Source organism: Hibiscus syriacus, unplaced genomic scaffold (genome assembly GCF_006381635.1).
Source record: "Hibiscus syriacus cultivar Baekdansim isolate YM2019G1 unplaced genomic scaffold, ASM638163v2 tig00110254_pilon, whole genome shotgun sequence".
NCBI classification, from domain to species: domain Eukaryota; kingdom Viridiplantae; phylum Streptophyta; class Magnoliopsida; order Malvales; family Malvaceae; genus Hibiscus; species Hibiscus syriacus.
Window position 1 is genome coordinate 40,527 of NW_024062647.1, and position 13,640 is coordinate 54,166.

The window sequence follows — 13,640 nt, forward strand, 5'->3', positions numbered from 1 at the left end:
ACTTCCACGTTAGCACCAAAATATCACGTCATCTTATTGTTAATAATTTAACAACTCAATGATAAAAAAAAATAATTCAAAAAATTTAGTGACAAAATTAAGTTTTTCTATAGTTCAGTGATAAAAACATGATAAACCCTAAGGGTACGTTTGGTTCACGGAATGTAAGATTACCAGTGGAATAAAAGATTACCAGGGAATAGGATTACAGAGAATGTTGTATTTTGTGTTTGATTGGTTTAGCAGGAATGTAAGATTACCGTGTTTGGTTAAAGGAATAAAAGATTATTGGAATGTATATTTGACCAAATTGTCCTTATTATATATTTGTATAATATTACAAATTGTAAAATATTTATATATTTTCTTTAAAAAATTAAATTCATAATATTTATATAATTTTTTACAAAATTAAAAATATAAAAAATGTTTAATGAAAGGGTAAAAAAAATTTTAATCCCTGAACTTCATATAAAATTTTAATTATAGATTTTTTTTTGTAAATCTAAAATAATTTAAGATAAATTTGTAATTTAACCTTCGTAGAATTTTTATTATTCAATGACAGAAGAATGATATTTTTGAAAAAAAAATAAAAATTTAAGGACATTTTAGTCCAAAACTCCGATAATGTTACAATACCTAAGGGAAAGAAGGTAATGACATTCTCAGTAATATAGCCCAAAAAATCTACTATTGGTAATAAAATATTACCGGGAATGAGATTCCCGGTAACCAAACATGGAAATGTGGGATTCTCATCCTATAGAAATCCCACAATCCTTGAACCAAACACCCCTAAAGGTCAATGAATACTGATATAATTTACCCTTTATACCCAACCATATGCTTTTTGCATGAATTGCATATTCTCATGATGTGATCCCGCGCCCAATGTTTTCCATATAAAAAACCTAAACAAGATCTCAATGATTCGTCCAACTAAAGTTCGTAATTTATTAATATTTCAATTTCTTTTTTTTTGGAAAGTTAATATTTCATTTTCATTTATACTAACACGAACATATTTAAATATTTTACCTAATTAGTCAAAATAATTAAATTTATCCCTAATGTTAATCATAGCGATGAATATTATTACAAAATGGAGAAGTCTATGGATTTCACTTTCGTCGTTATGATTAGGGGTGTATTCGGTTCGGTTTTTTATAAAAAATTGAACCGAATTGAAATAAACGGTTTTTTCAATATTTAAACCGAAACCGAAACCGAATAGTTAAAAAACCGAAAAAAACGAAACCGGTTTTATCGGTTCGTTCGTTTTTTTAACGGTTCGGGTTTTTCGGTTCGGTTTTTCGGTTTTTCAATGAAAAAATCACTTGAAACTATATTTTTTTTACAAAAATTGCCTATTCGGTTCAATATGGAACAAATGGGTTCCATATGGAAAACCCGAACCGAACCGAATTAAAAAAATAAAGTCTTTAAACTGAACCAAAAACCAAACCGTTTAAAGTCAAACCGAACCGAACCGAACCGTTTTACTCGATTCGTGTCGATTTTTCGGTTTTCTCGATTTCGTTGAGCCTATTATGATGGAAACGTGTACTCAAGCCATACGCCCACACCCCCAATTTGCGGCTGATTGCAACCACGCAATTGCTGACACCTTCCCCAACTCGTTTTGAATAGTTTCGAAGTCGATTCAATTAAATTAAATCAAATGAAATTTTTAGTTAAAGTTTGTTAGTTAAATTATTAATTTAATTTTAATTTTAATTTTAAATTTTATTCACTTATTATTAAATTTAGGGTAAATAAAAAGATGGTCACTAAAGTTTAAGTAAGTTTTTGTTTTCCCTATTGGACTTTCAAAAGCTACAAATTGATCATTAACATTATCGATTTGTAATAAAATGATCAATCGACATTATCAGTCATTATCCTCAATTAGGGAAAGTTGATTTGAACCGTTAAATACTTACATGGATCGTTGACCGCCACGTTAGAGTCTCTGTTGACCAGCTCTTCAACTAATATTACAATATATTAAAAATAACACACATTCCCTAAATCCCATTCTTCTTCCATTCGTTTGAGAAAGAACCTGTTTGAGAGAGAGTATTTGAGAGAAAAGTTGGCGAGAGAAAGAGAAAATTGTGAGATAAAAAGGGAGAAAACATAGGATCTTATTGATTAATTAAAAGAAAAAAGAGAGGAATGCACGAGCTGTAGACATCTGAAATGTTCTTTTGATTTATTTATAATTCCTTTAAAGTAATAAAGACTAATGCTTTGTACCTCATATGTGATTGTAAGGGGAAAGTTCTTTGCATCAATGTGTGGATCTTACAGCTAGCAATTAATAGAAAAAAATTAGGAATACTTGGATTTAAGAGAGGAATTATTGGAAGAAAATGAGAAAATTTAGGGTCCAGCGTGGCGATTAACAGTCCACGTAAACGTTTAACTGACCAATTTAGCTTCCCATTGTTGAGGTTAACGACCGTAAACGTTTAGTGATCATTTTATTACAAATTGATAATGTTAGTGATTAATCTATAATCTTTGAAAGTTTAAGGGGGAAAAGAAAACTTACTAAAATTAATGACCATTCATATAATTTACTCTTAAATTTATTAATCATTAACATAAAATTTAATGGTCAAAATAAAATCACATCCATAATTCGGTGGCGTTACCCTTTATTTAATTAAGAAAAAATATGAGCAAACCTGCACGCGATGAGCTGGTCTGCGCGTCGGCTTCGTTAGACCCCTATTTCAAACCAAGCAATTGTGCGCAATGTTAGAGAAATTTATTCTTATTATTTTAAAATTTTATTAATAAAGTTAATAACATATAAATATTAAATAATTTAAAAATGTAATGTATTATGAAATCTTAAAATAATTTTTGAAATTAATAATAAAACGAAGGATAATAACAAAAAGCGAAGAAAATTGAAGTATTAATCCAAAGAAGCCTAATATTTTTCCCCAAAAATTATTAATGTACAAAAAGAATTAGAATAATAATTTACTTATTAAATATTTTTCTTCATTGACTTCCGCAAAATTTCAGTTATAATTTGTTTAGTTATTAAAAATGAAATACTGATTAACAATACAGGAAATTGAATGGATATTTAATTCATAAGATTAAATTTCAAGTAATTCATTTGGTACAAAACAGTTTTAATTAATCTTAAGAGTTTATTAACAAAATCTTCGTGTTCTTTAATATTTGAAGTCACGGAAAACATTAGTGGAAAATATAAAGGATTAATTCACCGAATCCCCCCAAATTACCTCTCATGTTCTAAATGGGTTCATAAATTTCAAGAGGTTATAATTGTTAGTCAATTAGTTCCAATTTGAATACGATGTTGAGTATATTTAAAATACACGGATCGAATTGTAAGCATGTTTATACGCATTGCATAAATAGTTTAGGTCAAAAATTTTAAAAGAGCGATAGACTCAATAAAATTAAAAATAACTATTATTTAACGAATTAGATTTAAGTCGTCCATGATATAAGTATATACATATTTACAATTTAATCGATTTGTTTTAATAAAATATATTATATATAATATTTGACGTAGTGTTTAAATACACAAATACGTTCGATTTTATGTTCTCACATATATTATATCAACTATTAATAATAATCGAATTAAATAAAATAAATAATATAATTAATACATTTATATAATCATAATGAATCAATATAATGTACGAATAAATAAATTAATAAATAAAATATGGCTCGACTTAAATTAAAGTAAATCTAATAAAACCGCATAAATATTATGAAGTTAGAACTCAGGCAAGATATTTATGACTGAAACCCAATTCGATATATATTAAATAAAAAATGATAAAAAAATATTAAAGTTTGTTTAACAAGAAAAAAATGGAATATTTTAATTTAATTTGGGGTCAAGAGATGAATAAATAGAAGAGAAAATGGGAAACGGGAAATGCTAGAATTAGTTGGCTGTGAATCTAAAGCAAAACAAAGAGTACATGGGGGGAAGTGGAACTCTCGTTGACGGTGTTCGTCGCTGGTTGCAGCGTCGCAATTTAATTTCTTCTTCTACGAATAATCAGAATACCGTTATCATCGATCACAATGATAGCTCTTCCTCTACTGTCAGCCTCACTCAGAAGCAACAATCACAAGAAATAACAACCGATCCTGTTGTTCAAGATTTCGATTTCTCTTCCTTGAGGCTCGTCAAAGTTCCTAAGCGCCATTACTTCGTTGTTTCTTCTATGGATTCTCACAAAAAGGTACTTTTCCTTTTTCCAGATCTCAACTGCTTAGTTTCATTGCTTGCAGTGTTTTCGTTAATGTGAGACTGAAAATTACGGAGAGATTCTTCATCTAAGGAGCTAAATCATTGCTTCGCATGCTTTGTACTAATCATTGATTTGCCTTCTCAAAGAGTTAGTTTCATTTATTTATTTTCCTAATAAAAGAAGATCCGAGAACTTTATTTCAAATTGCTTTTAATTTATAGGTGAACATAGATTTTTTTAATGATGTTCTTTGAATGCTGCGATCTTCTTTTATCTTTTCTTTTGATACTTCCGTAAGATGAGCCAAAATTTTAGAAGATTATTTTGCATGCTAATTTAGTGCTGAAGGATTGCAAATGTCGTTGCATTTATTTATTTACAGAACTTCTTACTGAATGATCCGTTATTCCTTTTTCCACGTATGTTCGAATTGGTAGCTAAATAGCTTTCTCTGTACTTACTTTATTCTTTCATACTCTGTTATTTCAAAGATGCTATGATTCTTTCATATTTTCAGCATGCAAAGATTGTTCTGTTTATTCTAATTTTGGAAACCAAGTTGTGTCTTGGTTGTCGATCTGCTAGGAAAAGCTGAATTTTGTTGATGGAAAAATAAGGAGCAATGCCATGTGCATATATTTATTTATAACAGCTGCTGAGAGGTATGAAGAGAACACATTTACTGTCATTTTGGAAGCCTAATAGAATTGTTATTGAGAAGCTGCATCTATGTTCCTGTAAATTTTCAATTGACCATGTTTAGGTAGAAAATTTATAATGATAGTATAATACAAGTAAAATATATTTGTTTTCAATACATGCATTTCCTGTAATCTTCTGGCTTTTGTCCTCTATAAATATGAGTTTTGATGTATCTAAACAATTTTGCAATACAGGGTGCACTTGAAAAAGATTTTTTCACCGAGTATGGAGATGCAAACCGATATCAAGTTCAAGAGGTCATTGGAAAAGGAAGTTATGGGGTTGTTGCTTCTGCAATTGACACCCACACTGGTGAAAAAGTTGCAATAAAAAAGATTAACGATGTATTTGATCATGTCTCTGACGCAACCCGGATTTTGAGAGAAGTCAAGTTGCTACGGTTGCTTCGTCATCAAGATGTTGTACAGATAAAACATATTATGCTCCCTCCATCGCGACGAGAATTTAGAGATATTTATGTAATTTTTGAGTTGATGGAATCTGATCTTCATCAAGTAATTAAGTTTAACGATGACTTAACTCCTGAGCACCATCAGTTTTTTTTATACCAGCTTCTTCGCGGTCTGAAGTATATACATGCAGGTCTGTTTTATCAGTATGCTTTACTGCCCCCACTCCTTGGATTTTTTATTGATTTTTATTTTAAAATATTCCTGCAGCAAATATATTCCATCGAGATTTAAAACCCAAGAACATCCTTACTAATGCTGATTGTAAGTTGAAGATATGTGATTTTGGGCTTGCACGAGTATCGTTTAATGATGCCCCATCGGCGATCTTTTGGACTGTATGTTGTTCTGTCATGAGATCTTATTCTTTAAGCTTCTGCTTTCATGATTCCTTAGTATTTATCAAAATGCAAATTTTGCTTTAAATTTTGTTTTCCACGTTTAGAGGGTAATCCTCTAAAACTGTTATGCTAAATTAAACTTGTTTAATCCATTAAGGATTATGTAGCAACACGTTGGTATCGAGCTCCTGAACTCTGCGGATCTTTTTTCTCCAAAGTAAGTTCTTATGATCTTCTATATACTAGGCTTTTTGTTTTTATTTTCTGTTTTTAGTTGCTAAGGCTCCATCTGTGGACATAGATGTTTCTGTTTTGATTACCTAGACATTAAATATGGAGTTTTCCCTTGAATGTTTTTATCCCACTGGTCTTCCCCCTTCTAATCTGTTTTTGTTTGAACTTTGAATTAAAGAAAGTGAAAACCACATTAGGAAGCTTCCTTCTACTTTCTGATGGATAAGGATTTACCTGCACATACCTATTCACTGTGTAGTTTGATGTTATCTCTTGAATAAAGTTCTTGAAAATTAGTTTAAGGCTAAAATAACCAAAAAGATCCTGAACTTTATCACTTTACCTAGATAAGCCCCTATACTTTTTTTTGCACTCAAATAAGCAAAGGAATTGAGTATATTAGCACCTAACGTAGGAGTTGAAGATACAAATGTTCGTGCCTTTACTTTCCAGAGTATTCAAGGATCTAGTTTTATGCCATGTCTGTTATCATGAATATTTACTCACTTTTGATGTTATTAGTGCACTATCAGGTGTCTTCATCATTTTGTTGTTGTTGCAAGTCTTGGTGAGGAAGGGGTGGATCACTACTTATATTTATATCTTTTGGACATGAGATCCAAAATTTCATTGGCCTTTGATGTATAGTATTCATATAATTTTTTTTATTAGGCTATAATTGGAATTTCTGAGTCTTTCGTTCTTCTGCAGTACACTCCTGCAATTGATGTCTGGAGCATAGGATGCATATTTGCTGAGATGCTTATAGGAAAACCACTCTTTCCTGGGAGAAATGTGGTACACCAATTGGATCTCATGACTGATCTGCTTGGTTCACCTTCTGCTGAATCCATATCAAAGGTTGATTATTTTGTTTCTTAATATTCTGCTTTATTTTGTATTTGACACTCTTCCCTTTTTTCCTCATAGTCTTTGAGGTTCTATACTTAATTTATTATGACCTGGCAGATTAGGAATGAAAAGGCAAGGCGGTACCTTAGTAACATGCGCAGAAAGCAACCGGTTCCTTTCTCAAAAAAGTTCCCCAATGCAGATCCCCTGGCTCTTAGCTTACTTCAGCGCCTACTTGCATTTGATCCGAAAGATCGCCCCACAGCTGAAGAAGTAAGATTGCAATCTCTTAGATTTGAATCCCCCCCCTCCCCGGAAAGCATGAATAAGTGGAAGGAAGTATAATTAAAAAAAAGGGAAGTATGCTTACATGAGATAACCCTGAAACCAATTTGGGAGTGTGTGCATTCAGAAAAGGATTAACAGTATAAATCCTATAAAATTGAATGAAGGGATGATCTTGAGAGCTACTTCTTTGATCTAGAGTTCAGTTGGCATCACTTCATCAAGGATATGACAAATCCTCTCACCACTGACACCAAATCAAGTATTAATGATTATTGAGCAAGTTAGATCTTGACTTACAAGCTTCTGATATCCTTAATGCGAATGCACTATGCTTGCAGGCATTAGCTGATCCTTATTTTTATGGTTTGGCCAATGTGGATCATGAACCAACCACCAAACCGATTTCGAAACTAGAATTTGAGTTTGAGAGGAGGAAACTGGCAAAAGATGATGTAAGAGAGCTGATTTACCGAGAGGTACTTTTCATGTGTGGCTATGGTTTTTATGTGGCTTTTATCTATCATTGAGCCTAATCAACTTCTTACTTTGAGTGAACAGATATTAGAGTATCATCCACAGATGCTGCAAGAGTATATTCAGGGTGGGGAGCAAACCAGCTTCATGTACCCAAGGTTAGAAAACACTTAATATTTTATTACTTGGTTTAAGTTTTCACATATAAATGGGACCTATGATGTGCTTACCGATACGGAATTCAGGTCTAAAGTCTTTCATAATTTCTTGGATAATTGAAAGTTCTTTAATTTCATGTCGTCTTTGAAATGATTTACTATTTAAATGTATGGATTTTTCCCTTGGAAAGAACGTTCTTTGTTTTGGTTTAGTTTCATCAGCACTTGACCCGTGAAGGAATTTTTGTAGTTACACAAGAATGGAAGGAAATTTAGGAAGGAATTTTATAGTGTTTCAGGAATCTAACGAATAAGCTAGTGTTACCCAATAGTTTGAACCTAATTAGTGTACAAATCGGTTGAAGGGCATAAAAAAGATATGGAAAGTCTGTTTGAAAATATTTGCTGCCAGATAGCAATTAATATTTTCTTTTCTTTTTCAATTCAATAGTGGTGTTGATCGATTCAAGCGGCAATTTGCACATCTGGAGGAACATTATGGTAAAGGCGAAAGAAGTACTCCACTTCAGAGACAGCATGCTTCTTTGCCTCGGTATGCTTCATAAAGTTTAAGGAATCATATTACTCCTTAACCCAGGAGCTACAGTAGTACTTTAGATTGGGTGGAATTTACCTCAATTTTGCCTAGTGTATGTGTCGAGTTTAAATTAGCTTGATCAACTGTGTTATTTTCTTTTCAGAGAGCGAGTTCCTGCTCCCAAGGATGAGCATATTGTTGAAAATAATGATACAGTTTCGAAGTCCCGGTTCTCAGACGGTTCAGAGAACACAAATGCAGTAGGGGAAAATAGCCCTAGCAAAGCAAACAGTAGTGCTCGTAGCCTGTTGAAAAGTGATAGCATTAGCGCCTCTAAGTGTGTTGTTGTGAAAGAAAATAATGAATCAACGGTAGACTATTCTCTCTTGCAACCAACAACATTCTGTTGTGGAACCTAGTGAACCTTGTGTATGTATCTTATTTATGCACATATATATTTCTGTTGCAGCAGGAGGAACCAATTGCTGAAGCCGATTATGAGACAGTGGATGCCTTGTCTCGGGAGGTTGCAGCTATTAATGCGTGATCAAAACTTACCCATTTCCCCCCTCATTATTGGGAAGAGGGGAATTCATAGTGATTTGTCCCATTTTTTTTCTCGTTTTACTCACGGACAGAAGCTAATGGTAGAACTATTGTATCGGGTAACGCATGAGAAGAGTCCGGCTGTCATGTAGCTTCACATTTGAGGAAGAAAGAGTTGTATTTTGTCTCATAATGAAAAAGAGAACACTACATACTGTTGTGTAATGTTATGGCTTCTGTGCTGTAATTTATAGACACGTACCCTAAGCACAGGCTTGATTTGATTTATGGGCATCTTTAGCTCACGCGTGGATCTGATCTTTTCTCCCTGTTGGAATCGTGGGTTTAATTTGGTTAAGTATGCTGCGATAGTCGGATTAAACAAGAAGGGAACAGATAGGCTTGAGACATTATAAAGTATTGCATTGATAATGATAATGAATACCTTTGCACACTTTTAATCTATGCTGGTCAACTGACCTGATCAGTTTGCACTTGTCTATATCTTCTTTCCCGAAGGAATGGGGCAGCTCAAAATCGTTTTGGTAAGGAAAACTAAAGAATTTTGATGGACTTTCCATTGCTTCTTCTCACAACTCCGTATAAGATCGAGAAATCGAGAAATGTCCGATTGCAACCAGCACGGTGACAGCCTTCCTGTGACAAGAAATGGAAGATCAAGGATTAGGTGCGGATAATCCCGGTCTCATATTACACAATCAGAAACCAATTACACGAGAAAGTTTCTTTTCTGTCATCGATTGGTTGGTTTCCAAACTAATACAGATGTAAAGCGAGTCAGGAGCTGATGCCTGTCCCACAAGCCAATTACATTACACGGACATTTCCTTGATATATACACAGATCAAATGCACTACATAGTATCATGGGAAAATGCTAGAAGTTCGCTTAATTTGTCATTATTGATCATGGGCCAAAGTCGGTCCAAAGAATCAACCATATATCAACAAAAATACAGAGATATCTTAGGATGAAGACCTCAAGGAAGTAGGCTCTTTCCACATGCAGCACATTGGTGGTATCAATCATTAGCTGTTTCACTTAAAACAGCTCTGATAAACTCTCACCAATAATCCCCACAGGAACATGAACCCTCCCTGAAATGGTGAAAACAGTTCGAATCCCTCAAGATAATCAACCGGTCCGCAATCTTTGATATGTATTTGATGGCATTGTGGCAGTCTTCACAAACGCACAAGTTTTTTATCACACGGATTGGTCGACCAGCAGGTATAGAGAGAATGCCATACGCCACAGCTAATTTTTCACTGTGATACTTGAGCATCTGTTCCTTCTCTTCCTCGTTTACATCATGTAGAATCAAATTTGTAGAGAAGACATAGCCCTACCGCTTCATTTTAAGATACAATTCTTCTAAATAAGCATAGATCTTATCCCTATCCGGGTGGCATGAGTCTCCGACCGAGAACGTATGGATCTTGTTCTGCACCTCAAGCCAACTATACCCTGGCACTTTCTTCACAGCGGTATTCCTCATTTTCAATCTCATCTTACTAACATCAGCCCATCTACCCGAAGCCGCATATAAATTTGAGAGAAGAACATACATTCCTGAATTTTCAGGTTCCATTTCAAAAATCAACTCAGCAGCCGTTTCAGATAATTTGGTATTGCCATGAATTCTGCTTGCACCAAGTAAAGCACCCCATGTTGCTGCATCTGGTTCAAAGGGCATGTTTCTGATCAGCTTTTGGGCCTCATTCAATCGACCAGCTCGGCCAAGAAGATCTACCATGCAAGTATAGTGTCACGAATTTGCTGTTATACCATAATCTTGGCTCATCGAGTAGAAATATTCCATGCCCCTATCCACTAAGCCAGCATGACTACAAGCGGAAAGTACTCCAACCTGAAACAATAAACAATACAAGCAAAAAACTATGAACTATATACATGATGTAAAAGAAAATATTACACATTTAAATAGTTTTCCAGATTGCCTCTCCTAGACTAGTACATCTAAGAAGGTTACAATTGGAAATTGCAAAATTCGATTGCATCATATTAAAACATTCCTTCCATTTCTGAGGAAGCCATATTAACACTCATACACTCCAAAGCTGAAGTCTAACCAGAAGGGGAGGGAATGGGATTTTTTTTTTTGTATTGTGCTCTCTTTGGTGTTTGGTTGACACCATATCTCGAGTGTCTGGAATATGTTTTCAAGGAGGTGTATTTGATACTACTAACAATTGGCCTGTGTATTTTTAATGCAAGTTAAATTTTATATTTAATTAATAATTACATAGTGGTATCATTTGGTTTAACACCAGCTGCCTTCATTGACTTAAAAAACTTCAGGGCCTATATATACCAAATCCATGTCTTGCATAACCAGCAATCATGGTATTCCACGAGACAATGTCCTTCTCCATTATCTCTTCAAATGTACTGCAAGCTTCTTCTATGCCTCCACACTTACAGTACATTAAAAGCAGGGCATTTCCCACAAACGACCCATTTTCATATCCTGCCTTAACCAGCTGCCCATGCAACTGCTTCCCCAATTCTAAAGCAGCAATATGAGCACATGTGCTCAAGGCATACGCAAATGAAGCCCCATTCAACCTTTCTCCATCTCTTTTCATCTCTACAAAAAGCCGTAGAGCCTCTTCACTATAACCATTTTGAGCATAGCCGGCAATCATGGCTGCCCAAGAGACAGTATCATGTCGAGGCATTCGATCAAAGTCCCTAGCATAAGCTATCTCACCAGTCTGAGCATATCCGGTGATCATTGTATTCCATGTTGTTACATCTCGACATGGCATTTCCTCAAACAGTTTCCTAGCCTTGTCCATTCTCTTACATTGCACATTCCCTGCAATCATTGCATTCCATGAAACAGCATTCTTTCGAGGCATTTCTTCGAAAATTTCCCTCGCTTCATCAACCAGTCCATTTTGCACATAACCAGACACCATAGGTGTCCACATAAATACATCTCGAATGGGAGACTCATTAAACAATCTCCTAGCTTCTTCAATCACACCATTTTGCGCATAACCTGTAATTATAGTATTCCAAGATATTTTATCTCTGAAAGGAATCATATCGAAAACCCTTCTAGCATCCACCAACATCTTCTTTTTAACAAACCCACCCATCAAACAATTCGAAGAAACCAAATCCCAACCTGACTTAGATTCAAACAACCTACAAGCCTCTTCCATCCTCCCATTCTGCACATAAGTCGCAAGCAAAGCATTCCACGATATCAAATTCTTATAAGGCATCCTATCAAAAATCTTTCTGGCCTCATCAATGCAACCATTCTGCGCATACCCAGACAACATAGAGTTCCACGAAACAATATCCTTATCAGGCATTTTCTCAAACAATTCCCTTGCAGCAGCAAGGTTATTGCTCCTTACACACCCACTAATCATAACATTCCAAGAAACGAGATCCCTCTCAGGCATTTCATCAAACAAGTTCCTAGCGAGGTCAAACCTACCATTCATCAAATAACCGGATATCATGGCATTGTAAGAAACCGAGCTTCAACGCAGCATCAAGCTAAATACATGAAGAGCTGCGTCCAGCTGGGAGTTGCGCATGTGGTTAGAGATGGCCATATTCCATTGCTTTATGTCGGAATCACCAACTGGTCTGGTTTTGTCGTAGTTTTTGGAATTGTGGTTTCCCTGAGTGAATGTTTTCTTCGATGGGTACGAGTTTGGGTTCGTTTTTAGTTCGTTGAGGGAAGGCAACTGTCTCAAACGGTGTCTCCCGCGCAGAGCTTTCATTTTCAGATTCAAAATTTTGCAAGAGCTTCGAGGTATATATATTAGATGTTTTATCAATTACATATACAGGGTTTGAATTTACATCGTCTTCTTAAATTATAATTTATACTTCAAATTTTATAAATTTAGTCATGATTAATTTTTTTTTAAAAAAAAATTTAAATTTCAATCCTGATTAAATTGTACATAAATAATATAACTAAATTACAAGATTTTAAAATGATTAAAATTAGAGAATAAAAATAAGAGTTTAAAATGATGAAAATTAGAGAATAAAAACTAAATATATAATATGTGCATAATCTAAGGAATAACAGCAGAATTTTATTATTATTATTATTTTAAAATAAATGTTATCTTTTATTCTTAAATTGAAATATTTAATAAATATTTAATTAAATAGTTTAATTTCTTTTAAAATTTAATTATATCTTAGTTTTTAAATTAAAATATTTAATAATTGTTGAAAATATTTTGATGTTTTGATATAACAAATTAAATGCTATTTGATTTTAAGATTTTGTAATCATTTTTAAAGTATATTCGATTAAATTATTCAAATATCAAAATATTACTCCAAGTTTTTCAAAGGTAAATTTCAGTCCTTACTTAAGTTTAAAATTGTGTTTTAATCTTAAAATATTTTTGAAACAAATTTTACAAAGTATTTCGAGCCTTAATTGAGCCAAAAATAATTTTTTAGGTATAAGGGATTCGAGAAAAATAGATTGTCCAGAGGGTACCGATACCCCTCCTAGGGTATCGATATCCCTATGCAAGATTTGGCTCGGAGAATAATAGAATGCCCTATGGGTACCGATACCCCCTTATGGGTACCGATACTCCTATCCATATAACGATCGAAATATTTGAATTTTACACTGCAGGTACCGATACCCAATGAAGAGGTACTAATACCCTACGCTCCCAACAGACTTTTTCAAGAGTGTTTTCACACTACAATGGCTCTAACAT

General features: G+C 33.8%; 1 protein-coding gene and 1 pseudogene across 2 annotated transcripts; one reads left to right on the plus strand and one right to left on the minus strand.

Annotated features, from left to right (window-relative positions):
- The first annotated feature begins 3,914 nt into the window (after positions 1-3,914).
- On the plus strand, positions 3,915-9,099 carry LOC120114921 (mitogen-activated protein kinase 9-like). Of its 2 annotated transcripts, none has more exons than XM_039135693.1 (11): positions 3,915-4,262; positions 5,168-5,576; positions 5,654-5,781; positions 5,942-6,001; positions 6,730-6,879; positions 6,988-7,143; positions 7,497-7,634; positions 7,717-7,790; positions 8,242-8,343; positions 8,492-8,699; positions 8,798-9,099. In XM_039135693.1, exons 1-11 carry the CDS (start codon positions 3,996-3,998, stop codon positions 8,873-8,875), a joined length of 1,770 nt encoding a protein of 589 aa, XP_038991624.1. In that variant the 5' UTR covers positions 3,915-3,995; the 3' UTR covers positions 8,876-9,099. The 2 variants fall into 2 exon arrangements, with proteins under 2 accessions (XP_038991624.1, XP_038991625.1); XM_039135694.1 differs by having other exon boundaries at positions 8,801-9,099.
- An 834-nt stretch (positions 9,100-9,933) lies between these two features.
- LOC120114923 lies at positions 9,934-12,701 on the minus strand (annotated as a pseudogene).
- Positions 12,702-13,640: the final 939 nt, after the last annotated feature.